This window comes from Anolis sagrei, chromosome 4 (genome assembly GCF_037176765.1).
Source record: "Anolis sagrei isolate rAnoSag1 chromosome 4, rAnoSag1.mat, whole genome shotgun sequence".
Lineage (NCBI taxonomy): Eukaryota > Metazoa > Chordata > Lepidosauria > Squamata > Dactyloidae > Anolis > Anolis sagrei.
The window spans coordinates 206,379,829-206,404,623 of NC_090024.1; the positions used below are offsets into that span (position 1 = coordinate 206,379,829).

Genomic DNA, 24,795 nt, shown 5'->3' on the forward strand with positions numbered 1-24,795 from the left:
CTCATCCACCTCTCCCCGGATTCGAACCCACTGCGCCACCAGGGATTCCAGTCATTTAACATTGGATCAAACTTAAAGAGCACTTTAAAAAAGTTATAGTTGCCCCTCTGTATTGGCAGATTCAGCCCTTTGAAGTCAACTATCAGGCAGATGGCGCCTTCAATGAGAATGAGTTTGAGGCCCCTTCCACACAGCTGTATAAAATCCACACTGAACTGGATTATATGGCAGTGTGGACTCAGATAACCCAGTGCAAAGCAGATACTGTGGATTATCTGCCTTGATATTCTGGGTGATATGGCCGTCTGGAAGGGCCCTGAAACCCCTGAGCTAAGGCCCCTTCTATACTGCCATATAAAATGCAGATTAGTTGTTTTCATAGAATCATAGAATCAAAGGGTTGGAAGAGACCTCATGGGCCATCCAATCCAACCCCCTGCCAAGAAGCAGGAATATTGCATTCAAATCAACCCTGACAGATGGCCATCCAGCCTCTGTTTAAAAGCTTCCAAAGGAGCCTCCACCACACAGAGTTCCACTGCTGAACGGCTCTCACAGTCAGGAGGTTCTTCCTCATGTTCAGATGGAATCTCCTTTCTTATAGTTTGAAGCCATTGTTCCGCATCCTAGTCTCCAAGGAAGCAGAAAACAAGCTTGCTCCCTCCTCCCTGTGGCTTCCTCTCACATATTTATACATGGCTATCATATCTCCTCTCAGCCTTCTCTTCTTCAGGCTAAACATGCCCGGCTCCTTAAGCCGCTCCTCATAGGGCTTGTTCTCCAGACACTTGATCATTTTAGTTGCCCTCCTCTGGACACATTCCAGCTTGTCAATATCTCTCTTGAATTGTGGTGCCCAGAATTGGACACAATATTCCAGGTGTGGTCTAACCAAGGCAGAATAGAGGGGTTATTTCCCTAGATCTAGACACTATGCCCCTATTGATGCAGGCCAAAATCCCATTGGCTTTTTTTGCCGCCACATCACATTGTTGGCTCAGGTTTAACTTGTTGAACTGGATTAGAGGGCAGTGTAGACTCATATAATCCAGTTCATAGTAGATAATGTGGGGTTTTATTCAGGTGTGGGAGGGACCCCAGAGAGCAAGCACTGCTCCATCTCCCTTGACTTCTGCTTGACTGAGGGACTTTATCACAACGCGGAGGCCGAAACGTAGAAACTCCCTGTTGCTTGGCAACCACAAGGAAGCCGAATCCCTCCGCCCGCGACGCGCCTTTTCGCCCATTCAGCCGCTAGGCGGCGAGGCTTCTCTTCGCGCAGGTTGAAACCAAGGAGCGGCGTCCTCGCGGCTGACGTCATCCAGGCGCGCCTGATGCGGCGGCAAAGGAAGAGGAGGAGAAGGAAGGAGCGGGACGGGCGGGCCGCAGGAGCCGGGACTCTCTCCCCTCCTCTCCCCTCCCCTCCCCGCGGGGAGGGCGCGGCCGACGGCACGGGCGGAGGGCCTGCTGGGAGGCGGAGAGGCGGCCCGGCCGGCCCCTTGCCGCCCGAGGAGGCTGAGCCGGGAGCCAGGCCTCTGGGCCGCCCCCCAGGAGGGAACGCCAGGTAAAGGAAGGAACACAGCCCCACTTGGCGGCCTGTCTAGTGTTATCAGGCCTTTGTCACTGAAGGCATTCCCTATTGGAAAACAAAGTATTCCGTTTCAATGTACCTGAATTCCTCTACACTAGTCATGGGCCAACTTGAGCCCTCTTTCCAGGTGTTTTGGACTTCAACTCCCACCATTCCTAACAGCCTCAGGCCCCTTCCTTTCCCCCCTCGAAAGGAAAGGGCCCGAGGCTGTTAGGAATTGTGGGAGCTGAAGTCCAAAACACCTGGAGGGAAGGCCCAAGTTTGCCCGTGCTTGCTTTAGATTCTGGTGAACTGTAGTTGTCATTTTACAAGACCTTCACCTTCCTCCCCTTCCTCAATGGTGGGAGTAGAAGTCCAAAACACCTGGAGGGAGGGCTCAAGTTGGCCCATGCCTGATCTACACTATGCAGTGGGATGTTTGGGTTCTAGTAATCATCATTTGAAACTCTATACCCCACCGTTACAAGGGATAAGGGTTTAATTTGTGGCTGCAGAGATAACAGCGATTACGAATTGGGTCCCTCTTTTTGAAACACTCAGCACTGTATATGATGTTGTGTAAAAAAAAAAGGCCTTCTCTGTGGTGGCTCCTGAGCTGTGGAACTCCCTGCCTAGGGATATTAGATCAGCCCCTTCCCTCCTGACCTTTCAAAAAAGAGTGAGCAAGCGTTTGGAACCACAGCATGACCAAAAACTCATATTGGAAATGAACTAGGGAACAACTAAGATAATGGAACGGTTGAGGATTTGAACAAGAAGACAGTTTATATAATTTTTATTAATCATTGGTTTTTATAGTTTTTAAATGTATTGTGATGTTTTGCTTTTACATATGTATGTATTTTTTAATACATGGCATCTAATTGTTGCCAACTTGTACGCCACCCTGAGTCACCCTCAGGCTGATATAGGCGGGATACAAATGTCTTAAATAAATAAATATTTATATCCTGCTTTTGGAGCCCCCAGTGGTACAGCAGGTTAAACCGCTGAGTTGTTGAACTTGCTGACCGAAAGGTCAGCAGTTCGAATCCATGGAGCGGGATGATCTCCCACTGTTAGCCCCAGCTTCTGCCAACCTAGCAGTTTGAAAACATGCAAGTATGAGTAGATCAATAGGTACCGCCCTGGCTGGAAGGTAACAGCGCTCCATGCAGTAATACTGACCACATGACCTTGGAGACTTCTACAGACAACACCAGCTCTTTGGTGTAGGAATAGAGATGATCACCACCCCCCAGAGACGGACACGACTAGGCTTAATGTCAAGGGGAAACCTTTACTTTTTTTTTATCCCACCCTATCTCCCCATGGGGTATACACTCCCAATGGGGTGTATATTAAAGCCAAAATAATGAAGGCATTATTAAATGTTTAACTTGTGACCTTTGGTCCACCATGTATTTACATCCCTACTGAGTATTCGTGGAGTCTAAACATTAAACTAATTCATGTTATATATACACCATATATATAGAGAGAGAAGTAGCCTGGAGGTAATTTTGTGCACAGTGTTTTTAATAATGTGTATGAAACATGGATTGTATTCATTGAACCATCAGAAAGCAAATATTTATTTATTTATTTACAGTATTTATATTCCACCCTTCTCACCCCGCAGGGGACTCAGGGCAGATTACAATGCACATATACATGGCAAACATTTAATCCCATTTAGACATGCAACATATATAGACACAGAGGTAATTTTACATTCCAGCTTTTCTGGCTTCATGAGGATATGACACTCAGTCATCCATGTGAACCAGGACAGTTAAAATAGTGCCAAACAGCATTAATTCTACAGTATAGATTAGGCATGGGCAAATTTCAACCTCCAGTTGATTTGGTCTTCAACTCCCACAATTCCTAACAACCAGACAAATTGAAGTCCAAAACGCCTGGAGGGCTGAATTTTGCCCCGGTATAGATGCACCCTAGATGCCCTCAGATACATCAGACACTTGATTTAAAAAATATTTTCAAGTTTTAGATGGTTGAATCCATGGAAACTAATGGCCAACTGTATTTTGAAAATTCGAATGCATCTTTTGTTAACCTTACAACTAATATACTAAAATTATATATACCATATGTGTGTGTATGTATGTATGTATACACACACAGTATAATAGGAAGATTTAAAAGTAATAGAAATGTATGTCTAACCTAGGCAACTTCTGAATTTTCCTCGCTCCATCTCCCTGCACTGTCACTGATCCACCTTTATTACATCTTGTCCTTACATCTGATGTTTGTATTATCTCAGTCTGTGGCTTTGTATTGTGTTGGTGTCCTACAGTGCACCTACTGCACATTTGATAATAAGCCAATATTTAATAGTTGATTATTTTGAGGTATATTGCAATGTAACTGAATAGAAGAGTTTGCATGAAAATGGCTAGAGCAGAATGATCTACAAGCTAATTTATAGATATGTACAGGAGAGACAAAGTTCCTCATTCTTCATCTTTAGACTTTGTTAAATTTGGCCTTGTGTTCATCAGTAAACAGATGTTTTTATCCCACAGGTTACTGATACGTTGAACCTGCCTCCACAGCTCTCTTGTTGGCTGGAGTAACTCACTATGGCTCCTAAAGATATAATGACTAATTCTCATGCCAAATCCATTCTCAATGCAATGAATTCTCTGCGAAAAAGTAACACGTTATGTGATGTGACCCTTCGTGTGGAACAAAAATACTTTCCAGCCCATCGGATTGTGCTAGCTGCTTGCAGTGACTACTTCTGTGCTATGTTCACCAGTGAGGTATGCAAGGTGCACAAAAGCCAATTTATTCCTGCAAAAAGAACATTGCTTGCAGTGCATATTTAATGGTGCACAATGTCATTAATACTAAAATTATGTGTGTGCACTTCTGAGAGCAATTCCCATTGAACTCACTAGGATTTCTTCAAAGTGAAAATGTATAAGATTGGTAGCATGGTTCCCTATTGCTTACCTAAACATTGAACTTCAATTTTCAGAATCTAGTAAAAGTCATTATTATAGTAACAAGAAAATAACATTATTTTTCTAATTTATAATTTTCAGCTTTCTGAGAAGGATAAGCCCTATGTAGATATCCAAGGTCTAACAGCCTCAACAATGGAAATATTGCTGGACTTTGTATACACAGAAACTGTTCATGTCACAGTGGAGAATGTTCAAGAGTTACTCCCAGCAGCCTGTCTACTTCAGCTAAAAGGTAATGGTAAACATTTCTTAGCGTCATTGAACCTTGTTCCTATGTTCTCAGATCACAGTAAAGCAGTCACAGCCCCAAGAGCTCTAGTTTACGGAGCCTCTTCCTCTGCAAACAGAACCAATTAGCCAGCACACAACAATACATAAGCTCATACTTGACAAATTGGAATTCTCTTGAAATTTAGTTTGCTGTCTGAATGTGGTTGATATAAAGTAGTTCTTAAGAGAAGATGTTTTATTTCAGTTTCAACTGAACCTCTTGCAAACAAAAGACTAAGGAAGACTAATAGAAATATGAGGAAATATGAAGACTAAGGAAATATGAGGACAGATTTATGTCTACTAAATTAGCCTGTACAAGAGAAACAATTTTTTTAAAACTCTGCTTTCAATTTTTTTCACTTTAAAAGAAAATCTGGTTCTCTGAAATTCTTCTCATATCAGTTGCTTGATCACTTGTTGTATGAACTGTAATTTCATTTTTCCCACACAGGAGTAAAGCAGGCTTGCTGTGAATTCCTGGAAAGCCAACTGGATCCATCCAACTGCCTGGGCATCCGAGATTTTGCTGAAACACACAATTGTGTTGACTTAATGCAGGCAGCGGAAGTTTTCAGCCAGAAGCACTTCCCAGATGTAGTTCAGCATGAGGAGTTTATACTTCTGAATCAAGAAGAAGTGGAAAAGCTCATCAAATGTGATGAAATACAGGTAAAAGAAGGTTTGTCACAAGAAAGCAATAACTGACATATCATACAGTCAACAAGGAAAACAGTTGTTACATTATCGGTGCAGGTAGGCTAAGATAGTTCAAAAACTGAATGTTTTAAAACTTGTCCAGCATTTTGTCCAATTTAAAATGCTGTGTTAAATGTAGCAAGCAGTTCATGGATTTCACTGAACTTCACTGAACTTTCCAGGACTGTCTGTGATGCAGCAGACAGCTAAAATTAACAAGTGTCCATAAATAATGTTGAGCAACAATGAGCTTAATGGTAAATCTAGTATTGTTTTTAATAGGAGATGTGGGTTGGTTTAACAAGGTAAATCTACAAATAACCTTCCTAGGTATTTGTAGGGGGGAAAAGAACTGGTTAAAAGTTGGTAATTCCAACTAATCAATTTGAATGAAACCAGGAAGCATTTTTCTCTTGAATACAGTTAGCCAAGGCTTGGGAGAGTTAGAAATTGATACTTTTTCTTTGCCACAAAATAATTCTGCTGGGAAAACAACTGGTTTATATTTGTGTAAGTTGTTGAAAATTTTTACTTGTAACTAAGAAATATTTACTTTAGAAAAACTTTAGAAGCATGTTGTATACACTGAAGCAATATATAAAAATTGTCATAGCTGAGCTTTCAATCCTAATCCCATCTGTAGTTTCGCCCCATTATTTTCCTTTTCAAGCTAAACGAGATATTTTGTATTGCATTCATGCTGTTGCTTATCTTGAAAATATGTTGTTGTTTAACACAATAAGAAAGCTTTGCTTTTATAAGCTAATCCATTTTCACAACAGAGAGACAAATATGCATGAAAACATGAGATGTTAGGAAAGAATGTTAGGAAGTGTATCTTATGTCTTTGTGCATGTTTGTGACAGTTGTGCAACAAAGTTACACTTCCCCCATAAAGATCTTTACCCATTCAAAGAGAATTGTGTCTTCCCAGCTTTCAGACATCAGAGACACAATCTATGCTTGTCTCCTAAAATAGTCTTTTCTCATTGGCCAAAGTAATCTCTGTGAAACATTGGTTTTCTTACAGGTTGATTCTGAAGAGCCTGTTTTTGAGGCAGTTATCAATTGGGTGAAGCACTCAAAGAAAGAACGGGAATCATCCCTGCCGGAGCTGCTGCAATATGTCCGCATGCCACTTCTCACCCCACGCTACATCACTGACGTCATAGACACTGAGGTAATGTCAGCTGTTTTATTGAGCGGTTTGTGAAATCAGTCTGATAAAGGACCAGCAATGAAATATTCTCCCTTGTCATGCTTTAAACTCCCCTAATCCCTGACAATTTGACATTATGATGGGAGTAGTAGTCTATAACATTGTTGAAACACTAGAGTCTATTTCATTATTGCAATTACTGAACTAAAAGTTCATATTTCACTGAATGTATTTTTTCCGTGAGTCTAGACCAGTCCTGGGCAAACTTAGGCCCTCCGGGTGTTTTGGACTTCAACTCACACAATTCCTAACAGCTGGTAGTCTGTTAGGAATTGTGGGAATTAAAGTCCAAAACACCCGGAGGGTCCAAGTTTGCCCAGGACTGGAATAGATTAATGTGTATTCAAAAGCCCATTCAGAATTATTATAGTCCCATCTATCACTAGATACGTTTTTTTTAAATTATGAAATATCTCAAAAGTAAAATGCATTCCTTTATATTGTAACTATTTTTTCTTTTGTCCTATAAGGACACATGTTCATGTTGGAAGCAGCAGATCCTGTGAGTCACAGCCAGAGAAGAAAGAAAGAAATTTGAATTCAGGAATTTTATAGCTGATTAAGAGCTGATATAACTTTTGTCCAGTAAGACAGCGAAGATGTCTGGACTGTATCTTTCTTCCCACTCCCACATAATATATGTTTTCATCTTCAATTCATTATCATATCTTCTTCCAGTAGCTTCCAGAATGTGGGCCTCTCTCCCATAGTAGACTAGGCTGACTCCCTCTCTGTTCTCCTTTCACCACCAGCAAAAACATTTTTATTCAGATCAGATTTAGATGCTTAACTGGCTATTGTAGAATAATATTTTAATGTCAAGAAGCTGCACTTTTATTCTCATTGTTACATTTTAAAATATTAAACTGGTTTTAACTTAGCAATGTTCTAAATGAGAAATAGCACTTTAACTTTAAAAAAACTTTTTGATATTTCTTCCCTTAGCTACTATAACCAGTGTGGAAAATCATACATACATACATACATACATACATCTGTCTTTCTCCGTCAAAAATTATTTGGAGAGAGATGAGAACTTATTTGTATTTCTCTTTGCATCACATTGTTATACCAAACCCTTTACTTCAGGTGTAGGTAAAAAAATCTTATAGATGCTACCATTGCATATCTGGAGCAGAAAAGATTTCCTAAGCTTATATAATTTAATGGAGTTGCAATTTTTTGTAACCTGTAAAAATTAAATAATCTTCCCTGTATATCTTCCTCAGCCTTTTATTAGATGCAGTTTGCAGTGCAGAGACCTTGTAGATGAAGCAAAGAAATTTCATTTAAGGCCTGAGCTTCGAAGCCAAATGCAGGGACCTAGAACCAGAGCACGTTTAGGTAAGTGACAAAGGGGTGCATGTAAAAATATTTTAGGAAATTGTGTTAAAGTGGTGATGCCATCTGGCCCACTCAAAATGTATAATTTATTGTCAGTGTTGTAACTTATTTTGGGCCTTGATGAATTAAAGGTGAAATGTAAATCAAGTTGTAACTCCTTATGAATCATATATGGATAAAAAACGTGAGCAAAATTATATATTCTGTGCTTCATGCATTGCTGGGAAACATACAGATTCAGAAAGTTTTTAACATCCTTCCTTAACTCATATCTTTATAGGACTCAGGTGAATACCACAACATATGTAGTTAAAATATCACCATCTATAAGAGATAAGGTAGCAGAAGATTTTGGGAAGCCCAAGGGTTATAGAAGCTATGAAATGATTATCACAATCATGGGAGGAAACAGTAGAGTGAGAAGAATACCCTCAAAATATCCCTGTGAGATACACCCCCGTGGACATGGAATAGTGAGCAATTGATTATAGCAAGGCTTTTTCAACTCGCGACCCCATTTTGTCTGAGAAATGTGTACGTGACCCCAAATAAAACTTTTACTGATAATAAATCATCAGTTTATTGTAAAACAATTTGATATTTGTTTTTAGCCATGGTGGCACAGCGAGTTAAACCGCTGAGCTGCTGAACATGCTGACCGAAAAGTCGGCAGTTCAAATCCAGGGAGCGGGATGAGCTCCCACTGTTAGGCCCAGCTTTTGCAAACCTAGCAGTTCAAAAACATGCAAATGTGAGTAATCTATAGGTACCACTTCTGCAGGAAGGTAATGGCGCTCCATGCAGTCATGCTGGCCACATGACCTTGGAGGTGTCTGTGGACAATGCCAGCTCTTCGGTTTAGAAATGGAGATGAGCACCACCCCCCAGAGTCAGACAGGACTAGACTTGATGTCAGGGGAAACCTTTACTTTACCTCCTCCTCTGCACAAAGAATTCAAAGAGAAATAAGCTCTCATGGCCATGGCCTTCACAGGCAGATACGTCAGTTGAGGCATTGAGGAAGGGAGGAGTATGAAGCCCAAGTGGGACACCCAAGTCAGGAGGCAAAATGTTTGAAAGAGGAAAAGAAGAATCTAGTCTAGAATCAACACCTCTCTCATTGTGACAAAGACTCATCAGGATGGAAAGGTACACACATGCGCGCGCATGCACGATTTTCAAGATGGAATGGAAATGAACCTCTCTTCCCTGATTCCCAAGATGAGGAGAGAGCTTCTCCCTCCCCCCCCCCCCATTCCCAAGGGAAAGCCCTAGACTCCCAAGTTGGGAATAAAAGGGGGGAAACCCAGATTCCCAAGATGGGAAAGAAGGGAAAGACGAACACACTCACAAGACAGGAAAAGAGGGAGAGGTCCACAAGACTTGTAAGAGGGAAAGGAAGACCCAGAAAAACTTACAGGCAGGAGTGGCACTTCCTCCCTCCACCCCACAGGCCTCAAAACCTGGGTCACCAACGAAGCCCTCCCTCCCTTTTCTTTCTAGTGCTAGCAGAGGCAACAAAGTTTGGGGAGACTGTCAGAAGAATATGCCTCTTATCTCCCTCCTCCCTCCTTTGCCTCCTCTGTTGGTGCCACATTGTCAGAGCTATGGCTACACCATTTGGGGTTGTGTCAGGTTCTGAGAGAGCGACACAACCCTCGACACAAAAAAACTTCTCGGGGGTCTCACCTCTCTGGATGTGTAAGGATGTTAAAGCAGTAGTTCCCAACCTTTGGTCTATCAGGTTTTTATTTTGTTTTTTTACTTCAGCTCCCACAATTCCTAACAACTGTTATGCTGTTTGGGATTTCTGGAAGTTGAAGTCCAAAACACCTGGAGGAACAAAGGTTGAGAACCACTGTGTTAATGCAGTGTCCTATTGGCTTGCAAATAGGTCTGTAAAAAGGTTTTTTCATGCAAATATTATTGCTGGCATATCTATATAAACTGATACAGAATATGTGACCTATGTTTCCTTGCCTGAAAGCTATTCTCAATCATGAAAAGCAGTCGGGCAAATTATTGCTGACAAGCCTGTATGGATGATAAATATCATTTTTACGTGTGCTTCCAGGCAAATGTCAAGCTGGACATTTGATAAATTAGTTCGTGAGAAGACACTGGCTTGGTATTGTAGTTTTAAATTTCTCAATTGAAGCATTACAGAGAGGAGGGATTCTGGTTGAAGATAGTAAAATTGTGAAAGGATATCAAAACTTGGGGCTGATTTCTGAGCTGAACCCTTTGCTTGATTGACATTTGTTTTCCTGCTATATTTAGATGCTGTAAACCTGAAGCATCTTAATGCATTTTAAATTCATCGATATTTTCTGCATGTTCAGGAAGTGAAATGACTTCCAGTGATTTATTTCAAAAGTTGCCATTATTTCATGAACCATCTTGTGATATTTGAAAATTACCTTCTGATTGGAGTAATTAGATGGAAACAATAGAACGAACTCAACAAAAACAAGAATAGAAAAGCCAGCAAGGAAACAAAGCTGACGTGTACAGCTGCAACACGGGCAAACCGGATGTTGAAAGAGATACGAAGATTATATGGCTCAAGATAAGCATGAGTCATCATGATGATAGTACTGAAAAGAAAGGAAAAAATATTAGTCTTAAATTAACAGATGTGGCTTTCCAATTTGCATTAAATACCACTAGATTACCACATTGGTTTCATTTGAATAAATGCAGGGGAAGGGGCAGTTTGACTGTTAAAAGGCTGCTAACAGGCTGCTAACATGAGGTTCATTAGTTTCAGGAGCCATCGAAGAAGAAAAAACCAAAATGCATTGATTGAGTGTGTTTGTTATTTTAAGGATGGAGAATCTGTAACCTTCCATATTATGGTGAACCCAAGTTTCTAGCAGCAGTGGGCAATGATTAAATGACAATAATTAAGCGTCACCCTAGTTTATGTTATACTGGAGACACCCTAGTTTATATTCTATTGAATACATGAGGGTTTTCCTAGCTTAAATTTAGTATTTACTGAATTGTGACCTAACTAGTAGCAGGAAGATTTAAGTACTTTTAAGGAGTGGGGTTTTCCTGTCTGTTGCTAGATTTTAAGAGGCTGATCAGTTTTATCACAATTGCTTTAAAGTTAGCATATCACTCAACACTATCCTAGTAAATCAGCTTGCTATGGCTAAGGAAAGTAAGTGAATTCAAGGAGAATGAAAAGAGAAACCTGAAGCTGTATTTATATTCAAAGAGTCTTTCTCAAAACAAATGACAAAGGATTTCTTTTTGACAACCTGATGGAGTATTAACATTCCAATGATCTGTTTTCACACAGGTGCCAATGAGGTGCTTTTAGTAATTGGAGGGTTTGGAAGTCAGCAGTCACCTATTGATGTGGTGGAGAAATATGACCCAAAGACACAGGAGTGGAGCTTCTTACCTGTATGTAATTGTCTACTTCGTCTCATACATTAAAAAATGTCAGTTGCATACATTGTTAAAAGTATATTTAGTCAGTCTTGTTAGGGTTAGTAAGTAGCTAAATAGATGTTACTTCCTATTTATTATTTATTTATTTATTTATTTATTTGCTATACTTGTATACCGCCATTTCTCAGCCTAGCCGGCGACTCAACGCGGTTTACAACAACTTATAACAAACAACAGTATACAGTTTAAAAAGCATAAAAACATAATCCACAATACATATATCAATAAACAATCCAATACATCTCTTGACTAAAAACGTGATCCAGTTTCGTCGTCCAAATTGCCAGTCCTTCAATCATTACACTTATTGCACTGGGTTAACCGAACGCCTGCTCGAACATCCAGGTTTTTAGTCTTTTCCGGAATACCATCAATGAGGGGGCTGATCTTACCTCCATGGGAAGGGCGTTCCAAAGCCGCGGGGCCACCACAGAAAAGGCCCTGTCTCTCGTCCCCGCCAGCCGCACCTGCGCACTCCCTAATGCATATAAGAATGCTACTTTGGGAGGGAAAATTCAGAACGAAGTAGTAGTGGGTGTAAGAGTACTTCTCAATTTTCTTGCACACTGTGACTGTCTCCTGCAGAATTCTGAAGTTTGTATTTTAGGGAGGGGCCTTTAAACTGCTCATCCAGAGAAGTCCTGGGCTTCTCTAAACTACAAACCCCAGAATTCTGCGGGAAGCAGTCACAGCATTTAAAGTGGATAAATGCTCAAATGTGATGAGGCCCTTAATCTTGCCTTACAGGAAGAGTAAAATATTGGGGAAATGCATATGAGATGCCTTGAAAGCATTCCTACAATAAAAACAAGGAGTGGGTAAAGTAGAGCCTTAAATGTGTTGTTGGACTGCAACTCACCACATCCCTTCCCATTGGCTATGAGGCAAAGGGTTGCTGAGAGTTACAGTTTCACATCTGAAGGGCCATACTTTGCCTGCCCCAGTATAAATAAATAGCTATAGGAAACACCTCTATAGCAGCCCATATGAAGATTCCACAGTGTTCCAGATACAATTGCAACCTATTTAAACCCAACGCCATTCAAAATCAGACGATTGCTTTCTAAATCCCGTAGTGACTTGTTTCTTGTCTGTCAGAAGAATTTGCTACTCACTGCTTTCTATTTTGGACTTTCATAATTGTATGCAAGGGAATGATGAAGTGAATATGTGAAATCGATAAACTCTGTCATGTTGGTTCATTGTGATGAGCAATGCTGTACATGCAGTCTCTGATTTGCAAACATCTGACTTATGAATGAGTCATTCTTAAGAATGGGGTGAGACAACAGGAAGTGAGAGAAATCTACCCCTAGGAAGATAAATCACTCCTGAAAGAATTATCATGGGGGAAATGTGTCTCCATTGAAGCTTCATCACCATTCCTTGTTTCCATAACAAGCCAAATTTGTCAGAATCCAATTCTCACAGGGACAGAAAGTGAGGTGAAATATTTTGAACAAGGGGCACAGACAGCAAAACAAATGCCACAGTGGTGTTAACTTTTCCCTATGTTAACCAAGGCATTTGTGTGTGTGTGTATGGCTTGAATTATGCTTTAAAAGTGTACCTATTTTGACTTACATACAAATTCAACAAGAACAAACCTATAAAACCTATCTTGTTTGTAACTTGGGGACTGCCTGCATCTATCTTTTTATGCTAACATTTGGAAATTCTAGTGCCAGTGCTATTTATAAATGTCATCATTTATTGGTTCCATTGTTTTTGTTTTAACACACCTTAGAGCATCAGCCGTAAAAGACGCTATGTTGCCACAGTGTCATTGCATGATCGAATATATGTAATTGGTGGTTACGATGGCCGTTCTCGCCTTAGCTCCGTAGAATGTTTGGATTATACATCTGATGAAGACAGTATCTGGTACTCTGTGGCTCCTATGAATGTTCGACGGGGCCTCGCAGGGGCCACTACTTTGGGAGGTGTGTATTTTCTTCTCTTCTGTTTACATTCACTGTTTGAATCTTTGGGAAATGGAACTAATGCAGAAATTTCGTCTTCGTGGTAATGGTGGTGGTGGTATTACCAGCAATCAGATCTTATAACTTACGGCGACTGTATTCATTGGACCTTCAGATCACCCTATCAGTCTGCTCAGTCTAACAAACTCTGTGGCTTCCTTGATTGAGTCTATTCATCTGTAATTTGGCATTTCTCTTTTCCTGCTGCCTTCTAACTTCCTCTTTTTTTCTAGGAAGTTTTCTCATGACATGTCCAGACATGATAGTCTCAATTATATTGTCTTGGCTTCTAGACAGAGTTCAGGCTTGATTTGCTCTAGAACCCATTTATTTATCTTTTGGCAGTCCAGTGCATCCACAGGACTCCCCTCCAGCACTATACTTTAATTGAGTTGATTCTTTTCCTATCAGCTTTCTTCTCTGTCCAGCTTTCAAAACCATATATGGAAATTGGAAATTCATTGGCATGGACAATCCTGACTTAGGTATTAAATGCTGTATCTTGCCACCTGAGGATCTTGTCTAGTTCTTTAATAGATAACTGCTTCCATGTCCCAGTGTTCTTGTAACATCTTGGGCCATGATTTAGGAAATCTCAGTGAATTTATAGGCTGCTTCAAAATTATATGAATAATCTGTGGCTCTTATTTTTGTTTTCTTAATGTTCCATTTTAAACCTGCCTTTGCACTTTCTTCTTTTATTTTTCTCAGCAATCATTTCAAATCTTTGCTATTTTCTGCTAGTAGTAAGGTGTCATCTACATATCTTCAATGGTTGGTGTTTATCCCTTCAGTTTTCACACCTTCTTCCTCAAAGTCTAGTTCAGTTTTGCATATGATACGGTAAACATATGAATTAAACAGATGGGTGATAAAAGCATTGCCTTTCTCTGAAATACTGCCTGCAATACCTGGTATTTCTTGACAGTCCCACATCAAGTACTCTTGATCCTGCTTAGCTTCCAAGATTAAACAGCACCTGGTGCCTTCAGAATATTTAGACCTCTTCTGGGATTGTTATAGTTCCAAGTATTTTAAAATAATTTATTAAGGCCTCTTTTTTATTGTGTCAGAAGCCACTTGAGAAACTGCAAGTCGCTTCTGGTGTAAGAGAATTGGCAGAGACGTTGCCCAGGGGACGCCTGGATGTATTACCATCCTTTTGGAGGCTTTTCTCATGTCCCCGTATGGGAAGCTGGGGCTGACAGATGGGAGCTCACCCTGTCTTACGGATTTGAACCACTGACCTTCAGGTCAGCAGTTCAGCTGGCATAAGGGTTTAACCCATTGTGCCACCGCGGCTCCTATTAAGGCCTCTGAAATGGAGGTAAATATGGCAAAATCTAAGCTATTGTGCTTAAGGATAGCATCTAAGGTTAAAAACCAATTATCTGAAATCTTTTACAGTTCTGTGTGTTCTCTATCATTTCAGTATTTAGAAATACACACCCCCAGTCAGGTTTATAAAATTGTGTTTCTAAATTTTAATACTTTAACACAAAAAGCTGAAAGAAAATTATACAATTGGTCAATTTGAAACTTAAGTTGGGGATAACTACCTCTTTTAAAATGTCTTTATTACCCAGTTAAATTTTTTTGTATCAAGTTTTCTTGGTCTAAATTCGTCTTTCTTTTTTTTTTTAACTCAACAAAAATCTATGTTACATTGTGCAAGACAGAAAGAACTGCTAAAGTGATTAGTTATAATTTGAATGAATGGCAGATTGGGGTTTCTGGATCTCATTTATCTTTTAAGGCACTCTAGTAGAAAGAAGTAGAGTGCTTTAGTCATAACAATAATGTTGAATCCTGGTTGTCTTCGGAAAACAAGGATTTACATTTAGAATCAGCGAACGGAAGTTCTTTTGGAGATTATCAGCACAGACATCAAACAACACATTTTCTAAAGAACACATTTCAAATCTGACATGAATGGAAAGAGGTTTGCTCTAGTTCCTTTTACTGTCATAATGTCATCCATCATTATGTGAAAAAGATGTTTTGGCATAGAAAGTATGGAAACTGGAAAAAATTTACAGAAAAAAAACTTAGTTGGCTGTCATCAAATATTGTCTTGATAAAATATTGGATGGAAGGTGTTGGGGAAAATGTAGTAAATATGTGGTGGGGCTGTTTTGTGTTGCTTGTTTCTGAGGAAAAGTTGTTTCTATTGGATGAAAAGAATCTAGCATTTGTCTTAAATAAGAAAGTTCATGTCAAAAATTAGGATTTTTGAAAGAAATACAGTACAAATGAACTCCAGCCCTTATAGCATCTGGCACCTTTTTATTGATTAAAATATAATACTCACTTTATTTTTCCTCCTAAACTGCAGAGGAAGTTTTTAAAAATGCTGTTATAAATACCTAATTATATTTCTTTTGTATTTATTTATTTATTTATTTATAATCAGAAATTAGTTGTTAATGCGGGTTCATTAGTTATTGGTTTGATGGTTGCTCTCATATTTTGTTCTAATGTTGTTGTTTTATTCTGTTTTATGCTGTTGTTTTTATATTTTAGTGCGTTATATTTTAACCATGTTTGTTCGGGCTCGTCCCCATGTAAGCCGCCCCGAGTCCGTCCAGGGAGATGGAAGCGGGATATAAAAATGTTGTTGTTGTTGTTATTATTACTAGCCATCCCCTGGCATGCGTTACTGTGGCCCAGTCTGTGTATATGTGTTTTGTGTGTGTATATGTGTATATATGTGGTTTTGCGCATGCGTTGCAATGTATTTTTTAATTTTTGGCTTTTTAAGTCTCTTCCGTTGTGTTTTTCAGTGTTTTTATGAGTGATGGTCAGTTGTTGGCTTGAGAGGTATATTGTGTCCAAATTTGGTGTCAATTCGTCCAGTAGTTTTTGAGTTATGTTAATCCCATAACTGTAAATCTAAGATTTACAGTATTTATATTCCACTCTTCTCACCCCAAAGGGGACTCAGGGCAGATCACAATGCACACATATAAACATTCAATGCCATTTTTTAGACAGACAAGATAAACAGATATAGGTATTTTTGGCTTTTCAATTTTGGCGCCTGGTGGTTAATGCTCAATTGCAGCCACAGGAGGGGGTGTTGTTGCTTTATCCAGTATGACGCCGAGTCATTTTGATCATATTTCCTCCTTGCTTTTTGATCTCTTGCAGTTTTATGGTGTCATAAAATACCTCCCTGCTTTAATCGATCCCTAATTTCTCTACTCACAGCTCAGTTATCCAACTGCTTAGGTGGACAGTAAACTAGTCTTAACAGTCGGGTGCTCAATCTGACTCGCGCTTCGAACTTGCCACCTTCCAGTCAGCAGTGATCTATTGCTGCTGCTGATTAACCAGCTGTGCATTCTTTCTTCATAAAAATGTTATCTTTTGAGTTTTGTTCTCATATGTAGGTGCTCTTCTCGTATTTTGGTTTCCCATTAAAGTATTTTTAATTGATTGTTCATTGTTATGTCTTGTTATAATACTTCATATACTGCAGCAAAGATTCGTTTACAAAGTATACGGATGGTCATGGCAAAGACATTGCTTGCCATTGAAATGTGTGGCTCTAGCTCATATTCTAATACTGTGTTACAGACATGATCTATGTTTCTGGAGGTTTTGATGGAAGCCGCCGTCACACCAGTATGGAAAGATATGATCCCAACATTGATCAGTGGAGCATGCTGGGAGATATGCAGACAGCTCGAGAAGGAGCAGGGCTGGTGGTTGCTAATAATGTTATCTACTGTCTTGGTAAGTATCCTTAGGACAAGGATGGGAATCACTTTCGGCCTCAGTTTCATAGAAGTGTGTAAGGATTGCAATCTGGTTGGGAGCAGGAGGCAAAATATCAGCATATTTTAGATTACATATGTCACTATTAGCAGCAAAGCATTAGAACTCCTTCAAATGGAGGGAGGATGCACAGGAGCAAAAACAGTATCATAAAAAGGTCATCACAGTTTAAGGAACCTCATAGTGCTGAATTTGGCAAGGAGATCAGAGGGTCCCTATCTCTGCATTAGAATGTCTTCCACTTTATATATATATTAATAATCATGTTCTGCTGGAAAAGTTATGAAAAGAAGTTTTGCCCAAAAAGGATAAAACGTTATTTTGCATATCCCCTAGTTCTCTGCTACTCTATCAGATTCATCAAACCATATTCTTCCCTGAAGTCCTCTAGATTCAGAACTCGAAAGGCAGAGAGTAGTACCTGGTGTTGAATCCAGGATCTTCCTTCTATGAATGGACAGGATGTGATCACCAGGTGCCTCTCTGGTTTTTGAGGATCCCCTACACTCCATCACCGCTCAGCTTATTTAGTAGGCCTACAAACCTATTCAGCATTTTTAGGATGCAATAATAACAACAACAACATAAACAACACTTTATTTATATAACACCCTTCTCCCCGGAGGGACTCAGGACAGATTACAGCATATATAAACAGACACGGACACACATTAAATGTCTTGTTACAGTGGCATATAAGAAGACACAAATACACAAAGGCAAAGGCTTCTCTTTCATTTTTGGCTCTTGAGGCAGTTCTCATCTCCGGCTCTGGGGAGGGGGGGAGTCTCTTCTCCATTTCCAAGCCAAAGAGCTTGTGTTGTCCATACACACGTGGATATGTGCCTGGCATGACTGTCAGGAGTGTCTTTTTGCATTTTCCCATCAAAGTGGTACCTATTGATCTATGCACATTTGCATGTTTTTGAACTGCTGGGTTAGCAGGAGCTAGGACTAGCGGGAGCTCACCCCATCCTGTGGATTCGAACTGCCAACCTTCAGGTCAGCAGTTCAGCAGCACAAGGGTTTAACCCAATGCACCACCATGGCCCCATTGTGCCACCGTGGCCCTGTGGGTGCTGAAGTGATTATTGAAACAAGGGGGCAAGAAGTCTATTTCCAGCAGTGCAGTTGAAAATAAGTCAATCTGGATGCAGCTCTGTGTCTTTAAAGGTAGAAAAGAATCAAATATTGGTTGTTTTGCAGGATGGAATAGAGAATTTATTAGACTGTATCAGTCCTTTAGGTTTATTAATTTAAAAGATAGCTTGGTTGCAATTCAAGCACTGTTGTTCTAAAGCAATCCTTTTGGAATGCTTAAGAATTCATCAGCACAGTGGTGTGTGCTTGATATCTGAAAATAGAAATTAGATTGTTTCATGAATATCTAGTTGAAATGTATCTGAGGAAGCTAAATTGATGTTTCTTGAAACTTCTCAGAGCAACCAGCTAAACTATTCTGACAGCATTCTGAATAATGCAAAAAATCAACATTGAAATGTTGCCTGCTAGGAAAATCCTGACTTTTGTTCACTGTTGTGTTAAGAACCTGACAGCTTTATCTGCTAAAGCATAAAGAGAAAGCTAACACATAACAGCTTCTTCCTGTAAGTAATGTATGCAGTATTTTCAGCTCATTTTTATAGAAATGTCCGAATCCAGTTCATCTGATGGAAGTTCAAAAAGAGTTGTCCCACTGCCTTTTGCTTTTAGAATTGCTTGTCAGCAATTGTGTAAGTTTGCCTCTGTCTTCACCTTATCTCCTATGTGATTATTTTCTGTCTGCTTTGTGCAGATGCTGTGTTTAGAGTCAGGGTTCCTTTCTGATGTGTTGTCAATCCCAAGCCTTTGATTCCTAAGTGAAATCAATAAACATGTCTATTGCTTTCCGCTGTGTGTTTTCAGGTGGCTATGATGGTCTGAACATCTTAAATTCTGTGGAGCGATATGATCCTCACACGGGACATTGGACAAATGTCACTCCAATGGCCACCAAACGTTCAGGTGAGATACCTGATGGGGTGCAAAGCTGTGAAATACAGTGTATAAACTCTATTCCTGGAAGCTTTTCTTTCAGTAACATTGCCATACAATTGTAGTTACTATTATATATCTTCAAGTAAGATGATGGTAGTTTAATAGAAACCATCTGTGGATTGAAATACATATTTTTTCTCAACAATCAACATTTTCCCTTGTTTGTTCATGTGGACCTATTCTTAAAAAGCAGTGAATTTTTCAAATGATGGATTTCAAATGTGATACTCCACCATCTACCCTTTCCAGTCTTTTCTCTCTTACACTCTTCATGGAGCACCTTAAATGCAGTTTTCTTGAAAGCAAAGTTTAGACCAAGATCCTAAAGGCTTTCAGCTTAACATTAATAAAAGTCACTGTAATTCTTCTGTATCTGACAGCTGCCTAGCTGATTTTACAAGTGGCAAGATCATGAGTTAATACGTTGTGCAATGCTTAAAGAACACCTCATCAATACAGTACAGTGTTTATGTAGTGACTGGATCCACTAGGCAATGCATTGACATAACCTCTAGGAAAGTACAACCATTTGTGCAGTAATTTTACAGTCCGGGGAATGATTTGGGTTGTATTTCCTCTGTCTTCTTAGAAGTGGTGACCTATGAATATTAAAGAGGGTGTGGTAGTATAATAGTGGCACCACAGCCTATTTTGTGCTTATAGAAAATTTCATATTGTCAGACATGCTAATGGTAGAAATGTCATGTACTCTCTGTGGTTTCTGTTTCTAGGAGCTGGAGTAGCTTTGTTGAATGATCATATTTATGTGGTTGGGGGATTCGATGGAACAGCACATCTGTCTTCTGTAGAAGCTTATAACATTCGCACTGACTCCTGGACAACAGTGACCAGCATGACTACCCCCCGCTGTTATGTGGGTGCAACAGTTCTGAGGGGAAGGCTTTATGCCATAGCAGGGTAAGCAGGCCAAGCTTCTTCTTCTGGAAAAGATAGGAGGGGCCAGCATGAACTTGGGAAGGGACTAAACCAGTGATGGGCAACCTTTTCAGCTTTGTGTGTCAAAATTCACCAAAAAAGCGAGCATAATTCAGGTGGGGTGCCACTTTGGGGGGAAAAAACCCATAATTTTGTGATAGTTATAGTTTAAATAACAAAAATGCATAATTGTAATATATAACCGCATTTAATAACCCAAAAACTAATTATTTAATTTACCTGCTTAGTGACTTCTTTGTTCATCCTTCAGTCGGTTTCTTTTGTTGATCTTGATATTATTTAACTTGTGTGGGTTGCCATAAACTAAGATAAGTGAGGGGGAGGGGAAATTCTTTAACTAAGCTGCTTATTAGTGACTTTTTTGTTGCTGAATTTCATTGACTAAATCTTCAATTGAAGGTTGGTATTTTGTACACTTCAAGCCCAAACAAGTGCTACTAACATAATCTGTCAATCTGTTTCTTTTGATGGTTTTGATATTATTTAACACTAAGAATAAGGTCTCACAAAAGTATATGGCCATGTGTCATCAAAAATGGTTACGCATGTCAGTGCTGACACATGTGTCATAGGTTCGCCATCATGGGACTAAACTGAAGCTTTCTTCATTTTGTGGGCTATATAAATAAACATGTTCACCCTCTTCCATTCTTGGTTGGTTCCCTCTGACACACCTCCCTTTGTTGTTTGGATATATGTTTCTTTTCTTCTTCTTACTGAAATGCCTAACATTAAATTATCTTCCGACACTAGCATATGTACCCAGTGTTGCCAGGGTATGCATTTTCTGAAGAACTGACTTAGTTTTGTCATCTTAAGGACTCATTTCTCCCTTCTCCAGCTCGGTGCCATCCTTGCCTGACTCTCTGGGAAGGATGCCCATAGAACATCTCCATGGCAAAGTTTTGGCCCTCTTAGAGTGTCTTCCTGCTGATGTTCTAGCCCTCTTCCATTTTTCTTCTCTCCTTCTGACATAGTCTTTATATCAGGCATGGGCAAACTTTGGCCCTCCAGGAGTTTTGGGGTACAACTCCCACAATTTGGGGAGTACCTGTTTTGACTTACATATCAATTCAAATTAAGAACAAACCTACAGAACCAATCTTGTTTGTAACTTGAAGACTGCCTGTGCTGACAACTCTATACTGACAAAAATGCATGCTTTCTAACTCCCAAGAACTGAGCATTTTGCTTCTAACTGTTTGTATATAGGTATGATGGGAACTCCCTCCTGAGCAGCATTGAGTGTTACGACCCTATCATTGACAGCTGGGAAGTGGTAACATCACTGGGGACCCAACGTTGTGATGCTGGTGTTTGTGTGCTGCGGGAAAAGTGACTCTAGAGAAGAACTGTGCAAGAACATTTCCAGAGAAGATAGGACAGAAAGTACCAGCTGACTTGGTGTTACTGATCTTGCTGTGGATGCAGTGACTTGCATTAGGCCTGCGCTGCATACCATACAGCCTATCTTCAAAGCTACTGATTCCAGTTCAGAAACGGACACACAAAATAAACTTCATATTGGCACTTTGAGCTGAAAATTAAGAAATTACATGCTCCCCTGAGAATGAGATTTCAAAGCAACAAGGACACCTCTGCCTTTTGACCTGCTGAGTGCCTGAGATTAAGCAGCTCATCTTGGTTGTTTCTAAAGCATCAACACACACACACAAGGAGATCTGCATACAGGTCCAAGGCTTAGAGTTGCCTGAATGTTTCCATGCAGAGAATATGCTGCAGCGCAGACGTGCTGATAAGTGAACATTGTGTGTTTTTCAGGTTTGGCACTGACTTGCAGAAAGTATTGGGAAGAGTCAGCCATAGGTTAGTGCATGCAGCTTACTTATGCAGTATGTCCTTTTTAAGCATTTTGTCCTTCCAACTTCAAAACTGAACAGAGGGGAATGGGAACTCTCAAAAATGGCAATATTCAGCCTGCCTGCTGAAAGAATGGTGGCAGGAAAAGTATATTTTTATGTTGGCTGCCAGAGGCTGAATACAAATGTTTCTGGGGGGAGGAAGGTTGCTCCACATTTTGTAAATCAAAACCTGCCTTGGCCTGTTTCTCATCTAGACATCCTGAGTATTAGCAGAACAACATCTGTAATAACTATATTATTGGATGCTTGGGTAGAATAGAGGAGTGCAGATATGCACGACTTTTCAGAGTTTGGGTGTCCAGTTGACACACAGTATGCCTCCCCAAAAAATCCCAGAACACACCTTAATTGACACCAGTCACTTCAGTCGTCTGCATTGCAAATAAGACTGGTGCCTGATGGCCTGTGTGGACACTCTCAGCACAGGATCTCTCTCACTTCATCTCTGCTTTTTAAAAGACTGTTTTCTGTGCTACTGTTTAAACAGTAGCAGCCAAAGTAGGACTATTGAAGGCCATGTGCCTTTAAGAGCATGTTGCCAACACATTGTTTTCCTCCATTCTCTCCAGATGCTGTCAAAAGCGAAGAGCGTGATCCTTGGTGTGGATTGGAACTCTTACATTTTTGCTCAAGGCCTCTTTCTTTCAGTAGTGCCCTTTAGGATTCCCTTTCTTCCTGTCTATTTAATAACCCTCTGGTGTGTATGCAGTGTATTAGATGTGTGAAAAGAAGTCACATTGCTAAAACAGACACTTGAGCCTGTGGATAATGCCGCTCCACCCCTCGGTGATGTGCCCTGAACCTTCAGCATGACCCTAGAGCTCTCCTCCTTGATCTACTGAGCCTCTTCTGTGTTGCCCAATCAGGAACCAAGGGGTGAATGTATTTATTTTCTTGGGTGCTGTGGACTCCTGGCTTGGGGGGTGTGGTAGCATGGGATTACGATGCACTTTCAAACAACACTGAGTTTATAAAGTCTGTCCTATCACGCCAGTGTTTGTGATTCATTTCTTATGTATTTTTTAATAAAAGTATCTCTGGTGAGTAGTTTGTCGCTTCAGGAAGGTTGGCTTTATTCTTGGGGTTCTGCATCCAACCTGTTTTAAAAAGTCAAACATGGCATAATCATAAGAGTCACCTCTACTCAGAACTGCACAAACACATTGAATCTACATTAGCTCTCTTTTATCTGAGGTAATTCTTTCAATAGATTATGTTTAAAAGACATGAATGCATTGTCATTTCCTGCAATTAAAAATGAGAATACTAAATCCAGGTAACAAAATCTGAAACACATCTTGATTGATTATCCTAACATCAGTACACTAGATGACCTGTCTTCCATTATTTCATCCTGTGATACAATTACTCCATATCATATATTACTAGTTAGTGGTGATGTCAAAAATCACTTGTGTTTTTCCCCAATGTGTTTAGCCCAGTGTTTCTCAACCTGTGAGTCCCCAGGCCTACAACTCGCAGAAATCCCTACCAGTTGACCAGCTGTTAGCATTTCTGGGAGTTGAAGGCCAAAACATCTGGTTACCCACAGGTTGAAAACCACTGGTTTGGGGAATGTTTTCAAATGCTAGCACAAAGCCAGCATAACAGTGGCTATCAGTGGTTCTCAACCTGGGGTGTTAACCTGGCATAATGTGAGTTGTACTTCACCCATAACATTATGCATTGTGTAAAATAAAAACATCAACTTCTTCAAATAACTCGGGCAATGCTGTGTCCCCAAGCTAGTCTTCTATATAAATAAAAATGTTATGTTCATTTGTGGGATTAACATAACTCAAAAACCACTGGACGAATTGCTGCCAAATTTGGCCACAAGACACCTACTAACACAAGGAGTGACCATCACTCAAAAAATCGATTTTGTCATTTGGGAGTTGTAGTTGCTGGGATTTATAGTTAACCTACAACCAAAGAGCATTCTAAACTCCACCAATGATGGAATTGAACCCAACATGGCACGCAGGACTCCCATGACAAACATAAAACACTAGAAGGGTTTGGGAGGCATTGACCTTGAGTTTGGGAGTTGTAGTTCACCTATATCCAGAGAGCACTGTGGATTCAAACAATGATGGATCTGGACCAAACTTGGTACGAATATTCCATATGCCCAAATATGAACACAGATGGAGTTTGGGGGAAATAGACCTTGACATTTGGGAGTTGTAGTTACTGGGATTTATAGTTCACCTACAAACAAAGAGCATTCTGAACCCCACCAACGACAGAACTGGGACATAATTCCTACCCAGAACCCTCATGACCAACAGAAAATACTTAAGTCTATCCAGTCCAACTCCTTTCACCAGAGCAAGATAACATAATCAAAGCCCTCCTGACAAAGAGCCATCCAGCCATAGATATAGATAGATAGATATGATTCACACAGAGAGAGATATAGTATCATAGATTTGAAAGGGACCCCTAAAGAAGGACAATTATATGTTGCATATTCCAGAGTAGGCAAACCAAACAATCTGTACATCAACACTGACAAAGAAACAGCAAGAAATACTGTTTACCCACAAGCTTAAAGACATTACATATATTAGAAACCAACACTTCC

At 40.0% G+C, this 24,795-nt stretch overlaps 1 protein-coding gene across 2 annotated transcripts; it reads left to right on the forward strand.

The window, feature by feature from the left end:
• Positions 1 to 1,310: 1,310 nt before the first annotated feature.
• KLHL12 (kelch like family member 12) lies at positions 1,311 to 23,252 on the forward strand. Of its 2 annotated transcripts, XR_010909905.1 has the most exons (13): positions 1,311 to 1,564; positions 4,123 to 4,362; positions 4,648 to 4,801; positions 5,294 to 5,511; positions 6,569 to 6,718; positions 7,987 to 8,101; positions 11,412 to 11,518; positions 13,314 to 13,509; positions 17,128 to 17,286; positions 19,234 to 19,332; positions 20,097 to 20,283; positions 21,535 to 22,149; positions 22,775 to 23,252. XR_010909905.1 is itself a non-coding variant. In XM_067468129.1 (12 exons), exons 2-12 carry the CDS (start codon positions 4,180 to 4,182, stop codon positions 21,659 to 21,661), a joined length of 1,695 nt encoding a protein of 564 aa, XP_067324230.1. In that variant the 5' UTR covers positions 1,311 to 1,564; positions 4,123 to 4,179; the 3' UTR covers positions 21,662 to 23,252. The 2 variants fall into 2 exon arrangements, 1 of the variants encoding a protein (XP_067324230.1); XM_067468129.1 differs by having other exon boundaries at positions 21,535 to 23,252.
• The last annotated feature ends 1,543 nt before the right edge of the window (positions 23,253 to 24,795 follow it).